At 43.1% G+C, this 12,115-nt stretch overlaps 1 protein-coding gene across 2 annotated transcripts in view; it reads left to right on the forward strand.

Moving 5' to 3' along the window:
• Window positions 1–1,884: 1,884 nt before the first annotated feature.
• Window positions 1,885–12,115, forward strand: part of LOC117236898 — a 37,404-nt gene continuing 27,173 nt past the window's right edge. For both annotated transcript variants that reach the window (XR_004493917.1, XM_033500298.1), the window contains exon 1: window positions 1,885–2,221. Coding sequence is in view for 1 of the 2 variants with exons in the window: in XM_033500298.1 (XP_033356189.1) it covers window positions 2,184–2,221 (38 nt within the window). In the remaining variant the exon portion in view is untranslated. The remainder of the gene's footprint in view (window positions 2,222–12,115) is intronic.

Consider the following 12,115-nt stretch of genomic DNA (forward strand, 5'->3'; position numbering starts at 1 on the left):
GTGTGCATCCGCGCAGCGCGCCACGCCATACCCGATCCGATGGCAATGCATTCTTGTTTCGAAGGTAGAAATCTCGCGGGTCGGAAAGTGGAGCAGCGGAACGAGGCGGCGCACGCGAGTCCTGATGCTTCCACCTAGGCACCTCCTGGGCTGGGGTCGCACAGGGAGTAACGAAAGAAGCGAAAGAAACCAAGGGGAGAAGAGTGGAATTATGTAAATAGGAAAGGGAAGGGTAGTAGTAATAACGAAAAGAATCCAAGAGAAGATTCTGTATCCGTGTGTTCGTGACCTATTCTTTTCGACTTCTTCGCTACGCGATAGGGGAAATAAAAAGGACGCTGAAAGGGTCGCTTGATGAATGAAACTAGAACGTATACATGTACACTGGATCGTGTGTAGTACGTTACATGCACTAGATCTAGGGTGGTTATACGGAGCAAGTAGAACGGATTCTCGATGGTAGGGAAACGCGATAGGATGTATTTTAATTTCGTCGAGATTTCCATGTGGAGTTTTTGGACCGAGAGCGAGCTTCTTGTGTTTGCGAGCGAGAGACGTCTAGCTGGTATTTTCGTGCAAAGATCGGTCGGACTGGAGTAATGTCGATGTTTGTTTCAGAAAGATAATGGCGAAGACGAATAAAAAAAAGGTGATGTACAGGAGAACCGATTCTTTAAGAAGCTGCATTTAAGCTTTACAGTTTCTCGTCGTTGTCTACGAAACGTTGTCCGGAGAAACGTTGTCCGCTTCGACGCATAAAGCTTTCCACGGCTATGGAACGCTATTATTTCTATCCGAACTGTACGCTCTGCCAGAGGATTTACGCTGTTCCGACGAGGAAAAAGTAGTCTTTTTTTTTTTAATTTGAGAGGGGTGGAACGAAGAGTCCGGCTACCGCGTGATTTATTATATCTTGGATAAACACGACGAATAAAGATCCATGTAAATACCTGGCGAGATCCATTTATCGATTCGACGACCGCGTGTACACGGCTGGCGAATCGCTCGCTCATGCACGAGGCGAGGTTTGTTCGTCGGATAAAAAGGCAAAGGAAAAGGGCGGATTGCTTTATAAGTGATTACACGATAGGCAATAGATAGGAAGGATGGCCGGTTGGAAAACGTATTTGCGTGGTTTCGCTATCCCGATGCTGTAACCACGGCAAGCGCCCACAAGAAAGTTATTAAAGTTCAACGCACGTGTTGAGTGTTCGAAAAAGGGAACACCGCGAATAATCGTTCGCTTCGATAAAACGACTTGCCCCCGTAACTTCTTCGCCGCGAACGGCCAAGATTCTCTATTATTGCATCACGGCGAACGATCTAGACGTTAAAGAGATCGAACCAACGATTCGAAGACTAACTAAATCATATTCGATATTTTTATAACGATCCTAGAACCTGCTACGAACCTTTTCAATTTGAAATTTAGAATTAAACGTTCGAACGTACAAGGTTGGAAATTTGAATTCGAATATTCGAAATGTGCCGATATAAGGTCCGACAATTATATATACAATTTGAAGTAGTAACGTTCGAACGAGACTGCGTATAAAACGAAACCGCAGCAGAGTCAGGTGTGTCCCGCGTGTTCGATGGGCGAAAACAATTGGACCAGAGGCTATCATGTGAACAGAACCTTAGGTTCCATGGCAGCACCTGGTTGTGAACGCGCCAGACCAGCCAGAGCCGGCCAGACGGTTTGTTCTGTCAATCCCCACCATCGTCGGTGCTACCGGGCTCCTCCACTGCACCACCGCCACCACCACCACCACCACCATCACCACCACCACCATCACCACCACCATCACCGCCGCCGACGCCTCCTGCACCGTCGCCAACCACCACCACCAGCATTGTCGGCCACTACCATGGAAACCGACGAATGCGCATTCTGACTTCAGTTCAGCCGACGGTTTCAACCTGCCAAGTCGTGCAGGTGTTGGCAAACGGTTGTTGCCATCCACGACCGATTTCATCCGCCGGTAATTCCCCCGGGGAAACGAGTTCGGCAGTACGTACAGAGTATTCGTTAAGAGCGCGATAATCGTCCCGGGGATCGTCCTGCAACGTGCCTTTTCTCCACGGAAATCACGCTATCAAACGGTTGCCACGGCGGGAAAACGGGCGTGTGTTAAAAAGCCGTGTTGCCGTAGAAGGGCTGCGATTTATGGAACCACCCCATGGATAGTAACATGTCGACTGCCGCCTTCATGCACCGGTATGGGAAACATTTAGATCGATAGCTAGTCGCGTCCCATGAGGAGGCTCGAAGCCTCTCGTGTGGCTCTCGTTCTCGCTTTCGTCGACACCGCCAATCGCCCCACTAGCCGACGTACACGGACCGAGAAATTTTTCCGTGAAAATGTTCGCGGTTCGATCGATCGGTTTGTTGCTATGCAGCGGGGGGACTGGCGGCGATACACGCGGACTTCGTCAAAGTGTCCTCGAGGTACGGAGGCAAGAAAGTCGGCGCGATCCGAGAGCCGGCATCTCGTCCGATCCACTCGTTCTCGAAGCTTATGATTTTACCCCGTTTTTGTTCGATGTTTGTTCACGGAACGTTACGGCGAATCGAAGAAACGCGCCCACTTCCTGTGCCTCCGCGAATCGATTTCACAGTATTCGAAAACTCTCTCGACGTGGAATCGAGCTTGTACCACGGTTGTACCATGGAAGAATCTGAGATCTCGGGTTCCACGTTTGCGAGATACGCGTATAATCTACGTTCGAGGGTGTAGCATAGAGGCGAGGAAAGAAAAAAAAGAAGAAACGCGATGGCATTTTCATCGAGCGATCGCTGTTTGCATAGGGCGTTGTGCCCGCCACTTCGCTCGTAATCGAATCTTTCAATTTCTACGCGACGAGAAAATTGCTAGTTTGTTTCGCGTATGTGATCGATAAGCTTCTACGAACCTCGGTTAGGTTCGCTTATTAGTGGTTTTATAAAAGCACTCGCAACCGTGAGATTTGTTGCCATAATGATGCGAATAACACCGAAACAATTATCGTATTATAATTACCTTTTAATATGATTCTCTGTTTCCTGTATATGATTTCTATTTCAACGACCACGTACGATTCTTCGACGCTTTTCGAATTGATTTATCGCAGAATCTATCACGCGACAATTTTTCCTTTCTAATAATAGCAATATCCTCAAATTCTTCCATTTTGCTATTTTATAATATTTTTCCCTGTCGATATTCCATGTACATCGATGTTTTACGATATCCATTTTAAAACGTTTCCAAGCGTGGCTGTTGGTATTCTATTAACCTGTATTTTCATGAGCGCGTCACCTGTTCGGTTTCCCCATGAACGACATGATGTCGAATCGGACCAGCCCGCTTTCCTTGAACCTGCGGATACCGCAGCCATTGACCGAGGCTTATTCCTCTGCTCCGTAACGAAAGGACCTAAGTGCGGTCATTCTCTATTCCTCTTCTTTCTCTCTCTTCCTAACCCCCCTCTGTTCTCCTCTTCTCGCTCCCTCTCCCCTTTTCTCTGTCTTTGTCCTTCGCTTTCGCGTGCTCGTCGTTAGCTATCTTCACCACTGGTGTCCCAGGTTCATTTGAATATCAGAATGACGCACCCGATTTACCGAAGGCCACAAAAACTGATCACAAATAGCAACGAAACGCGTATTTCGAGTTTATCGGCTACCCGCACTGCATATCGACACCTTTACCAACAACGAGATCGTATTTTACTTCGTTGTTTAGCGAGAATTTTAGTTTGGAATGTTAGTTTACTTTGGAGCGAACATTTGTGATATCGACGTTATGTATTGGTATTATTGGATTATCGTAATGCGATTGGAATTATATCGGAAATTTTGTTTCATTCGATGTATCTTTTAATTTGTTAACCGAGATAAGCGAACTCGTGCAATTCTTATCGATTCTTACCAATTATCAATTTCTTCGATATAATAATGACTTTACTCGAAGAATCTTCTTACGTGTTAGTTTTGTTAGAAATTAATTATAGTATCGTACTTACATCGGTAAGGATTACACAGCCGATTTAATTCCAATCGATTCGTCTCTATTAAACTTTAATCCCGTAATTACAGACGATGTTATCAAAATTCAAAAATCTTATCCGAATCTTATTCGTAAGAATGTCATCGTAACACGATCGTACTGTAAATTCTTTTTGACTCCAAGTGACTTTTAAAAATCCTGTGTTCTACGTAAACACGCGATACCACAGGCATCACGGGCGGAAGCAGACGATTCTGAGCTCGGAAATGAATATTCACCTCGAAGATATCATCTTTCCCGTATAATAAACAACAAATCCATAGAAGAACGCCCGTAGCAAAGCAACGTAACGATCCAACGTAATACGTAACACGGAATAGCGAGGCTACAGTGGTAACACACGATCTATGGATTAAACTTCCGAGCAGCAAGGGAACACGCCCTCTCGAGCCTTACACCGCGACTGCATACCTTGGTTGCCCTATGGCAAGGCGCCGAAACACGAGGAAGGCAACGTGAAAGAGCGCGGGATTACATAACGAGCGTAAGAGACATCGAAAATGCAGAGGATACGTAGTACGACGATATACCAGTACCAACGAGGAAGAACATTTTATCAATAGAGCATACGCGCATGAAACGCTCGTTTCTCGGTTCCGGCCTCTAAGCAGTCGCTTAGTCATTCCGCATTAATTCCAGCCGCGTTACCCTCCTGTCTTCGATCCCTCCACGGCTTATCCAAAGTGCATCCCCGCGTTGAAAAGGGACCTACGCTGTTCCGTCTTGTTTCGTGTCCTTGCCACACGGAAAAGCGAAACGTGGAATCGATACATCAACCAGAAGCTACGGCAAGCAGTATTTGCTCGTATCGATCCGATCACGACGATACTGATTCGCGATTTAAAAACAAAAAGAAAAACAAAAATCACCATCTTCCTAGATCACGTCGATCGCGTTACGATGATAATTCACGATACGCGTGAACAATGATATTTCTACCGACCAACAGTGTTTTTCTTTTATATCAAACACACATGTAGCGTACGTGCGTATTCTTTGTTTTGTATCTTCTTGTACCTGGCCTTTTTCTTCTTCCTTATCCTTCTTGGTTTTTGCGACGACGACACGTAACAGAGGCACTCTGCTTTAGGCGCGATCGAGAAGCACGATACGAGTCGGAGCGAGCGTTGGTATTTCAGTGGAAAAAGTAGATGCTCGATATGAGTGGCGCGAAGCACATATAGAAAACGGGATTACGAAGAATTTATCGACTTTCGTTCGCGCCTACCACGGATATCTCCGGTTGGCGATCGTGTGTCGCTACGAATTCTACGGTCGTAGACAGCTACCGCGAACGAGACGGCGTGCCACGTATTACTTGTACACCGAGGAAAGCGTACGATTGCTGTTAGGCATCCGTGGAAACAGTTATTTTTTGATTACAATAGACTTTAAAGTGAACGCTCGCACCGTTCCGTAGTTACGCGGAGGATTCGTAGCAACGAATCGCGCGTGAACTGCGCGCAACTAGCAGCGGTACGAAACTTTCGTAGCGTTCTATCCTATTGCCTATAATCGCGAAGCTGTTAAAAACTCATCAGAAACACGTTAAAATTTTACTCGTATAAAATGCCAAGGGTTATTGCCACACTTCGGACGAGAAGCGTTCGAAGTTAATAAAAAGAGAGCATAACGAAGTCAAAGATTCTAAGTAGTATTCATTCAAAGAAGAGAAGAAAACATTGTGTAACTGGAGCAACCGATGGAAAAAAAAGGGGAACAAGAATACAACTCGGTAACCGGTCGTCCTCTCTATTTTTCCAAGATAAGCGTGACACTCTTGACGAAAGAATAAGGCCATAGTCGTGCTCGTATTAGACCGGTGCGTTGCTCGCGTTGTTAGAAGTGCATTCACACGCGGCCATGCGACTCTAGCTCGCGCTCTCGCTCGGCGACGCGCTCGATAGCTGCGTACGGATAGCAAAAGGCGAAGCGTTGGCCGACCAGGCAGCTCAAACTCGTTGCAACCCGCGTTACGTTCCCCTACGTACCACGGTGACAAGGAGCCACGGACGAGTCCGGTAACGGCGAGCCGTGCAAAGTGAAACTCGCTAAAGGTTTCCTATAGGGTTACACGGCCATCCATGAGAGAGTGCCTCTGCCCTGCTTGCCTGCCCCTCTTATGCCGTACCGAAACGAGTTTTACTCGTTGGGCGATATCGGTTACCGGCAAGTCGAGCATTTATTACTTACATGGAACCCGGAAGACCGATCGATCGGAAGTGGCCCACACGAACTTGAACCGTGTCGCGTAACGCGGTTCCATGGAAAAATCTTGCCTCAAGATTTTCTAGTAGAACCGCATTTATTCGAACTGGTTGAGTCATAAGTGGTTCACGTAATTGGAGCTCATTGACTTTTCAAATTAGTTAGGATTTCTCGTTCGAATAATAGGAATTTACGGTTTACGGTAAATCGATTGGGTATTAAATAAAACTTAAATAAATGCAGTTCTATAGCGCGTGGGTAATTGAATATTTCGAATGTTTTAACACCAGTATTGCCAGATCTGCAGAAATAAAAGCAGATTTTTTATTCTGATTAATTTTACAAACGTGCAAGTGCTTTTAGTGAAATTGTTATCGACTTTTACGATTGATACCAATTTACAACATTTATAGTGTATTTCTACGTCAATGTGTATAGCATATCGCGTAGTATATTAAACGATTTTTCTTCTTAGAAACGAATATACGTATGCTTCGAGTACCACACGCTTTGTATCAAATATAGGGCATTGGACAATAAAATGGCATATTATTATATCGGAATATTCGTAAATAGAAAGGGAAGATTACGAATTCAGCTTTTAAGCAATAACGTGGACAAGATTTTCGTTCGTTCGTTTTAGGTATTTTCACGATTAGCTTAGGAAGGATCGACCCGTTTCATAAATGAGCGCGCGGTAAATATGAATGAAAAGATACTTCCATCTTTTTCAATAATGTTTACGCATTTATCCAGCAGAAAGATCGCTGAGTGATCACTCGGTTTAACGTCGTACCGAATCGAAACTCGTTCTACTAGTCGGTCGTTACGGAATACCGGTGAATCGGGCTGCTCGTTACTTACGTGGAACCCGGAAGATCGACTGGACGGAAGTGATGCATGTAACGTCGATTCTGTTTCTCATAAAACGGGTGACAGTAATTAATTGCGTGCTGCCCGATGTACCGATGTTTATACCGTCTATAGACTAGGTTTCCAATTTCATTGCAAATGACTTCGAGATTCAAAACTATCAATTTGATTGCTTAATCTCCGGTTAACACGCGCGGTTACATCGAAGAAATATCGTCATGAGCCATTTTATAGGGAAAATGATGTTCTCTCGAGACACTGGTCGTAAACTCACCAAGACTTAAGGAAATGTCGGAAACGAAGATAGTTAGAGTTTAAGTATTTAAAGATTTAAATATTTTCAGGTAAAAAAGAACGTTATAAAGAATTTGAAAATTCATTAATCAATCTTATAATTTTAGCCATCTATCGATCTTATCAAAACTGTCTTTTTATTTCGTTGTCGGATTAAATATGCATCTTTGCATCCCACTTAACATACTAAAATTGATTTTCTACTTGATTTATCTCTGGAATCTACCAGTTTCTTTTTCTATCTATCTTAGATACCAAGTGGCAAGGAAACCAGGAGATTAGCAAAAATGAACTCGTCACGTTTTTCTCGCGTGTTCTTCATTTTCTATCGCGAATGCTTTCGTTGCTTTCCATCGGGAGAAAAAGTCTGCATAATACGGTTAACATTCGCTCGATCGCAAAACATAAAACTCTCCATGGTCGAGCTCGACAGACCCGGAAGATCCACTGCGCTACAAAAACGTTCGGAGGCAGAGGATTTATTTTGTTTTACGGCTGTTCCGCAATATTGGCGGAAATATTTTAAAATAATATCTGAAATCCATTTGGTCCATGATTTGTATACTCACGAACGTACCAGGGGTCGACAAAATCGTAGCAATTTCTCCACGAAGAAATTCCACGATTTATGTAAACCGTGTAGCCGCGCTAACTTGGATACTTGGAGAGCACGTGGTCCCTATCCTTCGTCCCCTCTCTGTCGTTCTCTGTATGCTCTCATACGAGAGAGCATTCAGAGCACAATAGAGAGTCGGAGCTCGGGGAAACGATATCGGTTACGAGCATTTACCGTACGAACCCGGAAGATCGATCGAGAGGAAGTCATTCGCGAGCATAAAGCCCACTTACCCTCCTTTTACACAAGCGTTTTTACCACCACTTCTAGTTCCTCGGCCTCTGTGTATCCTATGGTCTATAGAAGTCACGGTGTTCGTTTTTAAGGAATTGATCAATCACGAGCCCGAACTGCGAGAGGTTTCAGCAGACGCAGCAGAAAATCGTTGTTCCTTCCCACAGAGTGGATATATAGTGGACGGTTGTTCCTATAAACGCGGTCGTGTTCGGTCTTATTAATTTAAAGTACATTGATAAGAAGCGTATCGATTATGAAAACATGCTGTATAATGAACAACGTGGAACATCTATAGACACAGGAGGATATAACAGCGCGATAAAATTTTATGAGCGTGCGCATGTCGATCGAACGGCGGATTATCGTTGTTACGAAGAATATTCGTTTCTTGCTTATCGCGAGATTGGCATTTATCGATGCTTTATAGAAATTTATTTCTTCATCCTCTTAGGAGACTGATTCCCCCTTTTCCGTGCGCACATAGATATTCTACTAGTTTCTACTAACTTTTCCAGCTTTCGAATATCTCTCTTCTTTTCACTTTTATTTTATGTCCTTAATCTTAACCTTATCTGATAGTAGTACTCCGACGATGTACGTAAGAAAATTATACTTGTGAGAATTTTTATGCTCTTTTCCAACAAAGCAAAAAATTATTCTACCATCCTTAAGACTCGCTGTCCACGAAACGTCGCTTCGTAAAAGCATAAGGGTGGCCCATTAGGTGTGACGACAGGTGTGAACGTTTACACCGATGTTCAGTCTACGAAGCGTACGGTAAGATATATTTTGTCTCATTATTAAAACGTCGAACGACGAGGAAGACGCTTTCATCTTATATCAGTACATTCGTGTGTGGCTGCAACGTACGCGTAAATGACGAAAATGTGTAGCGAGGAAAAAGGTTCGTTGCTGCCTCTTAAACAGATGCGTACTTACAGTTAGTATTCAATAACATAAAGTGATAAGAGAGATTACAAATGAAATGTTGCAATGAATTATACAAAGGTACGTCCTATTTGCTTGCACTTATCACTCATTAGCTCAGAGGAAAAGAAGATATCTTCCATAGGCGTCACAATTCCTATTTACATTGTTCATTCTTACCCCTTTCGACGAACAAACCGTGCTTTCCGCGATTAAACCGATCCTCGATGCAATTACTCGCAGCAGCATCCACGGCTACGGAAACGTCTACGGATGACGATGTGTTCGCGATATCAAGCCGCGAAATACCCGAACGCTTCCGCGGTAAGTGCTCTTTGACACGGATTAACATTCATCGATTCAAGTGCCTCGGTGTGTTTCGAGGCGTACGACGACAAAGGGAGGAGTACAGGATTATGCGGCGGGTTACAGTCATTATGCCAGGGCCGTGTATACGATACACGGCAATAACAGTGCATCAAGCATAGCGTCATGCATTGGGGAAGACGATAATGAGAGAGGCGCGTTACACTCGGGACTTCATGTTTCTCTTTGCTTCAACGATCCTACCAACTTTTTGTGTTCATCGAACGTCTTTGAAAATTTAAGATCGTCTTATATTTCTCATCTTCTCTCGATCGAAGAATTTTTTAATTACTATGGGAATTATTCCGGAGTGCTTCGAACGTTATAGATATTCTTATAATTTTCGTCTCAAATAACACGCGTAGTTAATACGGAGAAGGGACGGCTACGAAAATCGTTGTTAGAATGACTAGGTGCAAATTATAGCGCATGTTGAGCGTTGCAAAATCCTAATAGGGTTTTTCAGTACGAGCCTCCGTTTTTAAGATATTTGCGATTAAAGTTTTGCAAGTGTTCAGTAGTTCAATTACATAAAACATATCGCTAAGGGGGAATTGCGTAAGTGTTTCAGTAATATTCAACTGAAAAGGAGAGTGTAAGGTTGCCTCCTCGTGTCTTTGATTTAGTTGAAACTTTTACATTGGCTTCGTTATGCTGTTTACGAGAAATACGCGATTATAGAGTTACATATTCAGTATTTTTCGAAGTAGTCGTAATTAAAGCATTGCTACGTTAAAATTGTAAATTGGGTTTTATAATTGTAACTTATACGTTCGAAGCTTCATCTTTTATTAGGATATCTCATTCGATAAAATGTAAGAAGAAACGTGCTCCTATTATTGATAAGAAATTAATCTTACCTCAAAAAAATTCGATCTTGAAAGCATCAATAGTTAAACACAATGTTAACCTTTGACCCGATACGTTTCCTGCTACACTGTCCGCGTAGTAATTTCCATTCAAGCCACGTGTGTACGCTTCGAATAGTGGCACACTGTACACTCTAGATACGTATATTTTACACGACTTACGCTCATTTATATTCTCAAGATATTCGTTCATATTAGATCATTCGAAGAACCTGGAAAGAAATTTAATTAAAAAGAAAATAAAATACATATCGATTCTTTCAACTAACAGCACAATTTAAACTTAACAGAGAGAGAAAAGAGTATTGTTTATTTGGCAAAATATTGGTAATAAAATAATCTTCCGATTCTAGCAAAATATCACAGAATATTTCAATTGTAAAAATCTTTATTTTCCAATATTTTTGACTCATTTATTTGCAATATCAGCTTTCTTACTTGTTACTCTAATTGCACCAGTGATGGTAGACGAGATGCGAAACGTGTAAAAGGAATACGAGGCGCGATTCAACGTGAGCAGGTGAAGAGAGTATCGTGATTTCTACGAGATACGCGTACATTCTCAGGAATATATATTCCTTCTACGAAAAGGAGAGGAAAAAGATAGACAGATCCGCTGTATTTAACGCGCCGAACATCGCCGAGCAAATTCAGGCCAGAGAAAAGAATAAAGGAAGAATAACGTCCTACTTGCATCGTTTTCGGAGAAAAACTTGAGCGTGTGATAGTCCCGGCACATCAGATGCAACAACGATGTTGAGCCACGAAGTTGTACGGATCGACAGAAAAAGAATGAGCTCTTTAATAACTCCCTTCTCTGTAATGATTCTCGGTATTAATGCTCGATATTACAAGCTTCAAATTGCTGGATAGCTACTCGAGTACACTTACCTGACGTACGTAATCGTCGTTTAAAAGCTCGATTTGCCATTCATCCGTGATATTTGTTACTAACGGTCGTGTTAATGCTCGTTTGCGCGAATCTAACAGAATTTCACGAGCAACTGGTTATCCACGATAACCACGTATTTACATATCGCGCTAATTAAATGTAAACATATCTGTATGATGTATAATGGATAGGTAGCTGGGAAAAGCACATGGTTAATGCGTGTCTAATAATTCGCTGGATAAATCAACATCATAGCGGTAAAAGACGTATGAAAGCTATAGAACGGGCTAAAGCTACAGAATCCAGCGACTCGTAGTAGCTCGATGATTCAGCCACGATGGAATTCCTTTTCCTTACCAACGAAAACGAAAACGTTCAACCAGTAGAATCAACAATCGAGCAACATTCGTGACGCGGGAGAAAATTTCCTCCCCCTATCTTGTGGTAGCTTAAAAAATATCTTTCTGCTGGTATTGCGGCGTGCATAAGGAACCAGAGAAAGAGAGAGAGAAAGAGACAGAACGATCGGTAGATTAGCGCGATGCAATTTAATGCAACATCGTGGCTGGCCTCGGTGCAACCACGTATCGGTGGCACTAAACAAACGAACAAGAAGGCCTGGTTGCAGTTCGTAAGTCATTATTAACCCACGTATAATTATACAGTGCCGAGGCGAGCTTCCAACCAGGCCTAGGAAAAGAAGCCACTATACCGCGGAAAGGTATTTAAATTGGCTTAGTATAGAGATACGTCGTCCTTTAAGAACTCGCCGCGCGATTATCTC

This window comes from Bombus vosnesenskii, unplaced genomic scaffold (assembly GCF_011952255.1).
Source record: "Bombus vosnesenskii isolate JDL3184/JDL3185 unplaced genomic scaffold, Bvos_JDL3184-5_v1.1 scf7180000013352, whole genome shotgun sequence".
Lineage (NCBI taxonomy): Eukaryota > Metazoa > Arthropoda > Insecta > Hymenoptera > Apidae > Bombus > Bombus vosnesenskii.